Raw genomic sequence first — 12,424 nt, 5'->3', positions numbered from 1 at the left:
AGGCCTGCTGCAGCAAGCAAATTGTCCAGGACTCCTGTGCAATCATTTTTTTATGGATGAGGCTTGCATTCTTGATGGACCCTTGCCTAAACTCATTGGGCTGGATTTTACAGCTTTGGCTGGGGTAAGGGAGGTGGAATGGAAATTGAGAGGTCCGCTTGCTCCCACTCTCGCCATGTTAGCACAGCAAATCAAGTGTCGGAAGGCTGACTAATGGCCGCATGGTGGGAAAGCAGCCAATTAGCGGTACGAAGGAGTCTCTGTGCCCAGTTGGGTGTCTAGGCCGGAAGTCCTGCGGGAGAGGGGTTATGCCGTGAACAGGAAGTCAGTCTCGCCACAAATTTAAAGGCTCCCTGCCCTCTCAGCCTCCCCTTATTTCTTATGGCAGGCTCAAAACAGTGAAAAAATGAGGTCAAAAAACATAAATGCTGCCACTTTCACCAGCAGACTCTGCTGCTCCATGCAGGCATGGTCCTGTTAGCAAACCTATCCTCTGCCTCCTCATAATTGATGTAAAGCACTCCCAAACTCTTTCCTGTATGATGCACAAAAATAGAGTGGGCAACAAAAAGTTGCATAAAGTTGGATCGTTAACGAGCTCACAAGTTTGTTAATCGTTTATTTCAAAATGGCAGGCGGGCTTCCGATTTCAGCACCCGCTTGCCTTCCATTACATTGGAGACTGGCGCGAAGATGTTGGATTACTGACCTCGCGTCGTCATACCACATTTTACATGTGCGGAGGGATGGCCTGCCCGGTTTGCAGCTGCAAAATCCAGCCCACTGGGGGCAATGCGCAGCCGTATTTTACGAACTTAAATATATAAAGGAGGTCCGCACTTGCCAATGACACTGCTTCTTTTTGAAATGGCTGCAATCGTGCTGCAAAATATTCGGCACAGTGGGAATTGGGCACGTGTAGGGTTGCCTTTGCTTCAGAATTGTCTTGGAGTCTCCAGGAATGAAAGATTAATCTTCTGGGCACCACGGCCGAGGGTGAAATCATTGGATCGATTTAAAATATATATTTTTTCATTATCATTGAACAGTTACTACCTTTTATTAGATGTGATAACACTGCAAACGGGATTGTTGACTGGGCAGGATTGTTGGGGGTGGGAGGTCGTGTGATTAAAATCTCCAGGAACACATCCTACTAGAGTTGGCAACCCTTGGTACATGTGATCCAGCATTCCGTAATTCAGCCAGCTTGGCCTGCAGAGCATCAGCAAAGACAGTCATCAGGATTTTCCTGTTCCGCCGGTGGTGGGAATCTTTGTGGGCGTGACCAGAATATTTGGAGAGATGAAGGTCTGTTGATTTTGGGCAGGAATTTGCCAGCGGTACTAGAAAACCCTGCCCAGTTTCTTTCATGTATACTGCTCAGAACGATTTGTCAGTTGCACCTTGGGTCTGCTTTGTACCAGAATTCACAACTGCCCATTTCTCTAAATGCACACTCATTTATTTTGCAGTTTTAATGGGACCTAAACACTGTTTTATATAATAACACAGGATGAGACACTGAAGTTGGTGTGTCTAATGTTTAAGCTTTTATAAACTATCGCACAATTGGCTGTTAAATGCTCTCATATAACAGTGGTGTCTGATGTCTGGAGACTTTATCCTAACTTGTACTGTAGTCTTTTCTTATTTTCCTCCGTAGATTATACAAGAGATGTTGAGGAAATGAAGGCAGTATGTCAGGAGATAGGCTCCATCAGTGACACCATCTTTGACATTCGTTTCAACCCAAACGTTTATTCACCAGGTAATATACATTACTTTTTAAATGCAATGAGGGTTTTTGCCTCTTCCACCCTATCAGGCAGTGAGTTCCAGCAGCCTCTTGGTGAAAATATTTTTTCTCAACTCCCCTCTAATCCTTCTACCTGACATTTAATCAATGCTTCCCAGTTTATTGAACTCTTTGCTAAGTGAAATGATTCCTTTCTATCTACTGTATCTAGGCCCCTCATAATTTTATACTCCTTAATTAAATCTCCCATCGACCTCCTCAATTCCGAAGCAAAAAAACCCAGCCCATCCACTCTTATAGCTAAAATTCTCCATTCCTGGCAAATCTCCTCAGTACCCTATCTAGTGCAAACACATCCTTCCTGTAATGAGTGACCTGTCCTGCTTCCTTTCAGGGATCTGTGGATATGAACTCCAAGGTCCCTTTGTTCCTCTACACCTCAGTATCTTGCCATTTATTGTGTATTCCTTTGCCTTGTTTGTTTCCTCCCCCAAAGAATTACCTCACATTTCTCCAGATTGAATTCCATTTGCCACTTTTCTGCCCACTTGATCAGTCCATTGATACCTTACTGCCAGGTTATGGCTTTCTCCTCACTCTCAACCACACAACCAATTTTTGTATAATTTACAATCTTCCAATATATGCCCCCTACATTTAAGTGTAAATCATTGCTTATATACCGCAAAAAGCAAGAGACCCAGTATTGAGCTCTGCAGAACCCCACTGGAAACAGCCTTCCAATCACAAAAACACCCATTGACCATTACCCCTTGTTTGCTGCCACTGAGCCAATTTTGGACTCAGCTTGCACTTTCCTTGGATCCTATAGGCTTTTACTTTTCTGACCAGTCTGCCATGTGGGACCTTATCAAAAACCTTGCTAAAGTTCATGTAGTTTATATCAGAAGCACTTCCTTCATCCACCCTCCTTGTTACCTCCTTAAAAAGTTCAACCAAGATAGTCAGACACACTTCCCTTAATAAATCCATGCTGACTTTTTTGGTGCTCTGTAGTACATTACCAGCAGTGTAATGAGTAATGTAATAAGTAATTGCTCGCTCTTATTCTTCGGTTCAACCCATTAGATAATCCTTCCAGCACATCATCCCTAAGTCACAGCTGACACTCCAGCATAGTACTGAGGAAGTGCTGCCTTTTGGATGAAATGTTAAACGACAGCCATGCCTGCCCTGTTAGGTGGATGTAAAAGATCTGTGGCACTATTTTGAAGAAGAGCAAGGGAATTATCCCTAGTATCTTGGCCAATATTAATTCCTCAATCAACATCACAAAGACAGATTATCTAGTCATTATCAGATTGTGGTTGTTGGAGTTTGCTGTGCACAAACTGGCTACCACATTCCCCTTATTTACAATAGGGACTATATGTCAAAAGTACTTCATTGGCTGCAAAGCACCTTAGGATGTCCTGAGGTTGTGAGAGTCATTATACAAATGCAAGTCTTCTTTTCTGCTCACTGTTCAGTATTGTTATGACCACAGCCGGTGTTAACTGCTGAGCAAACCAAGTCCCAGAGGGAAACTTGGCTTACGGGCCACAATCTTTTTTTTTGTATTCTGTTAATGAGAAGACGACTTACCAATCTCGGCAGTAAGAGGTCCAGTCACGTTTTTTGGGTTTTTTAAAAATTAAAAACAAAAGTTTTTATTTTAAGCACACTAGATTACAGTTACACAATTATGGTTAGTCTTACAAAACATTCTCACAAAACCCTCTACTTGGTCAAACCCACAAGTAAACACTTTCCAGGCAACACACCCTTCTAGATATTTAAATACGGAATCCAGTAATATCACACAAGGCAAACTGCTGTAGCTTCAATAAAGGTGTACCACATGACCTTTACTCTCTTCCACTTTGCTAGGGAATTCACTTCAGAATAAAACTGCTTGCTGCAGCCCAAGTCCTTCCAACAGCTCAAACAGCTCCAGCTTAACAGCTCAACAACTATCCAGCTCAACAGCTATCTCTTGCTCTCTCTACCTCGACAGCTACCCACAGTAACTCTTATATACCCTTTTCCCCTTTCATCTCAATCCCATTGTTGTCACACCCCTTTGAAACTCAAACCCTTCCAAATATAAGATCTTTCATGTTTCCATCCTGTCTTTGCTTTTGGGTCAATAAAAATATAATATCTTCATTACTATTTACCAAGGACTCCTGCAAGATGCAAACATTTCCCTTTCACCTCTGATTGTCCTTTGAAATTCAAACAGCCTCTCAACTTATCTAAAAATGCAAATGTTAGATCTAACCTATTTACTTGTACCTCAAACTTAACACCTTTAACCTTTTCATGTTTCCAAACACCCGGACAGTCTGACATCTATCAAGCCCAGCTTAACTAAATCGCACATGCACACATAGACACCCAACCTTTGTTACAGAATAACACAATACTCCCCAAAATATTTTGAAAAATAACATCCATTCTCACAATATTGCAACCCCCTTTCCTTTTTTTATCCCTTTCTCTATATCTTGTCTGAAAGTCCTGTAACTTGGAGTGTTGAGCCGCCATTCCTATCGTAGTTTAAGCCATGTTTCCATAATAACTATGATATATTTATGCCTGTGCTCTCTGCTTATCTGCCTTATTCACCATTGAAGTATATATCATTAAGCATTGCCAAACCCCTTTGTCTATTTTCTAGCCCTTGTTTCACTCTTGCTTACTAACTATCTGCCTTCTTGTTGGATCATATTCTGCACTTGGAATAAATCTCTCATTTTTTTGGTGCAGAGATGTGACTGACTCTCCAAAGATTTAGAACAGATATGTAAGAAGACCTAGTGTATGCGGATTCATGGGCCAGCATAAAAAAATGAATAGTTGACAGTAGCATTCTCTCCGATATTGTTTAGGTTCCACTGTGTAGGATCAGACCTCATTGTATCAGGGAATTTAACTCTTCTTGCAACTGAGAAGGAGCTTCTGTTGGAATTAGACTAGTTTTTCATAATTATCTGGATACAATTGCATAGTGGTTATGTACTAGTAACCCCCAAATCTCACCATGGCATCCTGTAAATAGAATTCAATAAATCTGATAATGTATGGGTTTGCACCATGAAAGCTGTTGGAAACAATCAACATCCTTTAGGGAAGGTTACCTATGACTCTTATTTGAACTGATCTGCATGTGACTCTGACCGTACAATACGTGGTTAACTCTTAATTCCCTCTGCAGTGGTCAGACAAGCCACCCAGTTGTCAGGACAACGCAACTCAGGATGGACAATGAATGTGGCTTTGCTGGTGCCGCTCATGTCGCAAGATCAAACAAAAACAAAATTAGAGATTTGTATTGAATTGACTTGTTTTTAAGGAAATGTTAAGATTTAATGAAATGCTTTACATAGTTTCCTGATGGCTCAAGTGATTAATGTACTGTCTTGCATCCTACGGAGCTATATAAGGTTTCAGCAAGAACTTGTATTTAAATAGAGCCTTTCATGTAAAGACCGACCCTAAAGTGCTTCATTGAGGCAGAAATGCAGTTTCTGATCCAAAGGAGGAGTGACCAAAAGCTTGGTCAAAGAGGGTCTTAACGGAGAAGAGGAAGAGGGCTCTAGGGAGGGAATTGAAGGGAATTGAGACCCAGGCTGTTGAAGGCATGGCCAGCAAAGCTGGGATGAAAGGAGAGATGATGCACAAGTGTTCATAGGAATGTAAAGTTCACTGAGAGGGATGGGTTTTTACAGCTGGAAATACAAAAATAGCAAAGTTGAAGAGGATGAGAATTTAAGGGTGACTAGGAACCGATGTAGGATAAGAAGAATGAGGCATGTGGGAGTGGTACCTGATGTTGAATAGAATGGAGGCAGCAGAGATTTGGCTGAACTGAAGTTGGAGCACAGCTGGGATACTGACGAAGAGAGCATTTAAAAGTTAAATCTGGAGGTGACAAAGCACTGGATGAGATTTTCAACAGGGGTAGTGAAGGAGGTAGTGAAGGGCACTGTTGTAGAGATTGAAGTAGGCAGTTTTTGAGATGGAGAGAAATGGGACTGGAAGCTCAGGATCAAATAGAACCTAGTCTTGCTCAGTCTGAATTGGAGTTATTAGAATCATGTGCAGGCTAAGGCGATCATTTCAGTCATCTGTGTTTAGCTGAATAAAGAAGTGTTTGATTCAAGCAATCTGACAGCACGGAGTCAATGCAGGGTTCATAAGAAGTGGTAAACAAAGTGCTTGGTGTTGTAAACATCCACATGAAAGCTGGTCCCATGTCTGCAGATGATATTGTGATTGGACAACATGTAGATTAAATGAATAGAATTCCAATCTCAATTTTTTTCATGATTTATGTAGCTCAAGACCAAATTGATCTGCATTTTCCACTAAGCAATTAGGAAAATTTGGTAAACATTGTGCTCAACATTATCACTTTTGTATATATTACAATGTGCCATTTATTAAATAGGGGTGAGTTTTATGGAGGTGATGTATTCCTCATCCATCCTTGGTTGAAAAGTCGGTTGGCACCACAGCGACTTTAAATCTGGCAGCCCTGCAGTGATAACATGCTGGGGGCAGCCTTAGTGAAGTAAGAGCAGGTCTTCCACCTCTCAGGGATAAAAAGTCCCGCTGTCAAGAGCTGCTGGCCAATCTGACTGGTCAACAGTTCTGTAGTCCCAGAAGCAAGTAGTAGCCACTGCTGGGATTACTCGCAGTATCCAAGAAGGAAGAACATGGATACCAGACTTTAAGGTAAGATTGGGCATTTTGAGCGGGGAGGGACTAGAGACCCGGGGGAGGGGTGTGGTGATGGGAGGGAGTGCGGTGTCAGGTTTTGGAGGCTGGGGGAGACACAGAAAGTGGGTACCATCTTGGGGGTGCTGCCCACAATGGGCACAGGGGACTCTCAAAGGACCCCCCATCTTCCTTCCTGCCTTTACCCATGAAGTGAAACCTGCCAGGCTGCTCCGTCTCCCTACCCCCACATATCACTGTGACCCCCCTGCCTCTGTAATATGGGGACAGGTTGGGGGTGGGCAGGAGGGTGGTGGGCTGGCCAGTTGCTTTATTTTACTTGCCCCACACGTGTCCCCCAGCCTTCAAATACACTGGCAGGGTCTGTAAAATTCACCCCATAGAGTAAGTGACCTCCCAGCACTTTTGGAGTCATCAAGCACGTTACTCTCCAACATATTTTGTCCACTCGTGCCATCTGAACTTCCAAGAAGCTGTAGCTAACTTGGTACTATTTTATGAAATGTGATATTTTCATATTTGCCAACAATGGAAGATGGAAGTAGATGTCAATTATGAAAGATATTGTTTTTTGGGAAAAGACTGGTAGGAGATATAAAGTGAGGCCAAAGATAGCATTGGTCAAAAGATGGGTGCCACCATGGAGATCTGTGCATTCTACCTTCAAAACAGCTGATATTATCACTGACAACCCTTACCTTGACAAATGCAATATTCACCAAAGACAGAGTATTTGGTACTAACATTGGAAAGCATTATTCATCATTAGCACCATAATGGGAGAAACCTGGTGATTTCCATTAAACTGAATGCATTGCAAACAGTTGTGAGCGTGTTGTACATTAAGTGCTTGGAGTTGTTTTTAATTGCTTGGTTTATCATATAACACCATCTCTGCTGAGATGTAGTCGATTGTTTGTTTGTAATCAGAATTGAATTTTTGTTGCAGTTTTAAGATTTCCTGAGTCTGAACTGGAAGCTCTGCAACTTCAGAAGCGATTGATGAAGGAAATTGCAGCTTTCCTCCTGTCCGTACAGATTCCCAGTTTTGTAAGTGATTTTTATAGAAAAAGACAAATGTAGATTCACAAGAATGAGATCTGAAATGAGAAAATATTAACATTGTGACAGACTTACAACTGAAATGAGAAAATATTAACATTGTGACAGACTTACAAAAACACAAAAGCTATATTTTTAGAATGTTAAAGGTTATGGGGAATTTATTTTAAGCGTTTGAAATTGTGAAAGGATTGATGAAAAAAGTTCCAGCGACTTGTGAATTGGTAACCAGAATCTCTCACACATTCAGACCAGAAGGGAGAGGTTAGAAAGGATGTTTTGATGCAAACATTTATTGTGATTATGGAATGCTTTATCACAAATAGCTACTGAACCAATTCAAAGATGTTGATTAAGGAGGAATTGGCTAAACGCTTAAAGAAACACATTAAAGGATATGGAGAGAGCAAGGAAACGGAAGTAAAATAGATAGTTCAGATTACAAGCCTCAGACTTCTCAAACTTTGAAAACAACTGAGCACTATTGGATGGAATGTTTTCACAGCTGTTGTTTGTCATTAAGTGGTTACGGAGGAGGTATTGGGGAGGAGGTATGGCTGTTGGGAGGAAATGTCTATTAAATGGTGTCTGGCATAAAGACTGAACTTTCTTTTCTTTTTTTTTCATTTTTAGATCAAAGACTGTGTGAATCATGTCATTGTCCCTGCCGACGGTAGCACATTGATAAATGCCCTGCACAAATGTGGAATTAATATTCGATACATTGGTAAAATAGCACAGCTGATAAGCCAGTCAGAAGACAAACAATATCTGGACCATATCTCTGTATGTATTCAGAGAGATTTCTTTGTGGAGAAGGACTGATTACAAAACTGTGTACATATGTATTGGCTTAAAATGTCCCCATTCATAATTGATAATCTTGACTTTTTACTTGATGGGTTGTCCCAACGGCTCAGTTCTTAATTTTACTGCACAGTGTGGAATGGAGCCACACGGACCAAGGGATTCAGCTTTGATCCCTAGACTGTGCCGAGTTAGCTGATCTTCGCCAAGCTGGTAGTGAGGCCTAGAATCAGCCTCAGTATCACTGTCAGGGTAGGTGGGCAGACTGTATTGGGTTCAGTTGTGATGCAACCCTCACTGATAATACATGTGAGAAAAAGCTACTGGGGCACCGTTCAAAAAGGTAGCTTGTGAAACTGAGCTGAATTTTGTCACTCGTTGGCAAGTCCCAGCACTGCAGCCGAAAGCAGAAGGCGACCCTGCTTCGGTGGGTGGTTGGACCTTGGACCAGGGGCAGCAATTTTCTGGCTGTGGCCAATTAAATGGCTGCCGCGGGGCCGCCATTCGATTAAGAATGGCAGGCATTCCCGAAGGGCTGCCAGCCCACAGCAGCGCCAGTGCTAATGGTGGTCATTGGTGAGGCTGCAGCTTCGGGTAGAAGGCGCTTCAATGGGTAAGCTGCCTTCAAATATCAGGTAGACTTTGGGAGGAAGCTGGGGCTTGGCTACCAGAGCAGTGGTGTTCGAGGGTTGTGGGAGGAGCTTTGTTCTTGGAGGCACCGGTGGTGCCATTGATGCGAATGTGGCCATTGCCATCGGGGAGGTGGTCCCGATGTGAACCATGGAATGTGTATAAAAAAGCACCCCCCCCCCCCCCCCACCCCGACCGGCCATCCTGGAACCTGCTGGAAGCTGGAAGGCTGCCAGGTTCCACCTAGCAGCCTCCCCACACGGCAGTGGGCTTTCCTAGTGCAGGTGAAATACCCACGGAGGTGGAAAGTGACCCTCAATTGGCCACTTAATTGGCCCATGAGTGGACAGTTGAGCCTCTATTTCCCAGCACAGGTAATCTGACCTGGTGGGGAGAAGATGGCGGGCATCCCTCCTGACACCACCCTGCAACGCCCCCATTACCACCCCCCCCAGCCATTTTACCAACCCTCCTGTCACCAAGGCGCTGGGGAAATTCAGCCCCAAATAACCTCAGCACACCCTCACGTTCATGTTCAGAAGTGGAGGGGAGCAAATACAAAATGGTGAAACATGGGATATGAACTTGCATACATGGTGATGTAGGGTGGTTGTATGTGGGTCTCTAAGATATCTTGGTGGGAAAGAGAGGATCTGCAATAGGACAAATAATTATCACCTGACCAGTTATTTTTGTAAGAAGCATTCGATGGTATCAGCTTTTTCCATGTGATATGGTGGCCTATCTCATTGAATCAACAATAAATCTCCTGTGTTTCTGTCTGGAGCTTAAGCATGACCCTCAAAAGGGTCATTGGGATTGATACCTGAAACTAAGTTTAATACAATAGCTGAGTTTGCTCGTTTGGGTTCTAAATCTAGACTTTGAGTAGCCATTCACCATCTAAGATTGAGTGTTTGTATTTCTGCAGAAACTCCTCATCAGTGAAATCATTACCAGGGCGGCAAAGCACATCATCATCCTCTACCTGCAGGTGATCTTTCTATTCATGGAATAAACTCATTAGCTATAACTTGTAGGGGAGTGGAGGTAACACATTCTTTATGTTCTCCCCCAACAGCGCAGGAATGCCTGAGGTTCAGTTCATGCTCGGTGCTGAATTAGCTGGTCGCAGTCAGTTCAGCAGCAGTGTTAAAATTGGCCTCGGTGGATTTTGAGTTAGTGGGGGCGTGGTGGAGAAAGCAGCCAGCACCACTGCTCCTGCTTGTTGTCCATTAATGTCTGCTGGAAAATGCGTGTGTGGGGAAAGAATCGGGCACTGCCTTGTGGCCTTCCAAAAACTTGAACTGTTTCCTTGCGTGTCAGCACCTCCGGGAGAGGAGGCAAGAAAATTCAAAGAAATGTAGGGAAATATCTAGTATTTGACTGGTCTGATGAGATTCCAGCCATTTTCCTCACTCACTCTGCTCCCCAAGTCTGCTTGTTGCTGCGTAACTTTTCATTGGCATGTTGTATAATTATCTCCCCGTTCATATAATTAACTGAAGTGGAGCTCGGGTGAAATGTGTGGATTGGGTTTCAGTCCGGTATTACCCCTGTTGCTCTGGGGAAATATTTTCCCTAAATCTATTGGACTGAATATTAGCTCCCAAAAATTGGTTTGTTTGGGTCATCTGAGGGGGTAAAATGCAAAAAAAATCAGGAACAGGAACTGATCCTGTCAGCTTCTGGTTTTAACGGAGGTGAGACGGGGACAGACAACCAATCCACTCACAGAAAGTGGGGTTGGTCATTTAAGTATTATAATGGGGCTGCCTGCCTTCTTTTGAACAGTCATTCCATGTTGTAACCATGGGCAGCTGGGTTGCCCAAGCTTTGGGAAACTTGGCAGTTGAAGGAAGGTGAGAAGGGCTCAACCTATGAGGTAAGTGCCTTTATAGCACTGCTTGTGGGCCAGGAGAAGCAGGAGGGTTTCATATGAACATATGAGTTAGGAGCAGGAGTACGCGATTCGGCCCCTCGAACCTGCTCCGTCATTCAATAAGATCATGGCTGATCTGTTTCCTTCAGGTTCAACAAGCTAGCCAGTAAACCTCCAAACCCCAGCGATCTGACTGCTCCCCACTGCATCGTTATACTGGCTGACCACCACAGGAAACAATTTATAGGAGCACTACAGTTAACTTCTGTGGGACATATGTAAAACTTGTTCTTCCCAACCTTAGAAAAGCCCCACCCACACAAAACTCGCCTACATGCTAAATTCAAACCATATTTTCAGCGTCTGCTATTAGTGTTGTCTGTCAACATGAGTTGGTGGAAGGAGGCAGATGGAATGGATATTTGTGGAACTGGCAAACAACTTAACATTAAAATGGTCTTGAGGAGAGGCAGCACCATACTGAAGCACCAGTTACAGTAACCCAGAATGGTGGGCCATGGATCTGGACTACGGGATTCTAAGTGTTAGCTATGTCACAATGGAGAAGTACAGGATGGAATCACACACTCGCCATAGGGGGAGTCACCGTGGATGCGTTAAATCTCCTAGTGATATAACCTAGCTGGGCAGGTTTGGCATTCCTTTACCTTCTCGACCAAGCCTGGTTAGTGGACCAAGGGATCGAAAAAGAGACAGCCACAGAAAAAAGGAGAACAATGTAAAAGGCGAGGATACTTTATTGGACTAGTTACTGGAATCTGACTGGATTGTGTGGAGTTAAACTTCAATGTTGTTGTAATGTTTATATTGCTCTCTCTTTTCTCTCACTGACCCACACAAGTGATTAGGCCATGGGCTGAATCCCAATTATTCTATTCAATGTCATCATCAACTTGAACAGCTTCTTTGAAAAGAGAGACGGATGCACCGTAACAAATATAATATTCAGACCTGGTTCAGGATATTGACCGTGTGACCGCTGATTTTTATAAGGGATTTACCTTGCTTCATAACTCTGACAGGTTCTTCAGTTCTGATTTTTTTTTAAGTAACTTGAGTTTCTTAATTTTAATTTTTCTCCCAGGGCGTGGAGATATCAGCGCTATCATCTGCCATCAGCCACTTTCTGAACTGCTTGCTGAGCTCCTACCCCAATCCTGTTGCACATTTGCTTCCAGATGAACTTGTGTCACGCAGGAAAAAGAGCAAGCGAAAGGTGCGCATTCCTGGGAATGACATAGCATGGGCCAGCCTGACTCCTACTGAGCTGTGGAAACAGATTAACAGTGAGGCTGGTGAAAGCTTCGACTACGTGTTGGCCTGGTAGGTAACTGCACTGACGGTTGGCATGTTTGTTTGAACATGTTTATTTCTCAGTCACTTTCTGCATCATCCATTGCCAAAGTTGAAGGAATTCCTGCATTGACTTGCTTTTAATCTTGTTGTGTGCATTGATGTGTGGAGTGGGACTGCTCCTGCTTCACATCTGGGAGTTCCACTAGAACGCTCCGGGAAGT

The 12,424-nt window shown here is 43.3% G+C and overlaps 1 protein-coding gene across 3 annotated transcripts in view; it reads left to right on the top strand.

Moving 5' to 3' along the window:
* The window catches only part of LOC144687782 (clustered mitochondria protein homolog), a 97,760-nt gene that overhangs the window by 68,903 nt on the left and 16,433 nt on the right, over nucleotides 1-12,424 (top strand). For all 3 annotated transcript variants that reach the window (XM_078554283.1, XM_078554284.1, XM_078554285.1), the window contains exons 12-16: nucleotides 1,667-1,771; nucleotides 7,455-7,555; nucleotides 8,201-8,353; nucleotides 9,936-9,998; nucleotides 11,992-12,230. In XM_078554283.1, the coding sequence (XP_078410409.1) occupies nucleotides 1,667-1,771; nucleotides 7,455-7,555; nucleotides 8,201-8,353; nucleotides 9,936-9,998; nucleotides 11,992-12,230 (661 nt within the window). The remainder of the gene's footprint in view (nucleotides 1-1,666; nucleotides 1,772-7,454; nucleotides 7,556-8,200; nucleotides 8,354-9,935; nucleotides 9,999-11,991; nucleotides 12,231-12,424) is intronic.

This window comes from Cetorhinus maximus, chromosome 12, assembly GCF_964194155.1.
Source record: "Cetorhinus maximus chromosome 12, sCetMax3.hap1.1, whole genome shotgun sequence".
Taxonomy (NCBI): domain Eukaryota; kingdom Metazoa; phylum Chordata; class Chondrichthyes; order Lamniformes; family Cetorhinidae; genus Cetorhinus; species Cetorhinus maximus.
The sequence above is the reverse complement of the archived record's forward strand: the minus strand, read 5'-3'. Positions and strand labels throughout refer to the sequence as shown.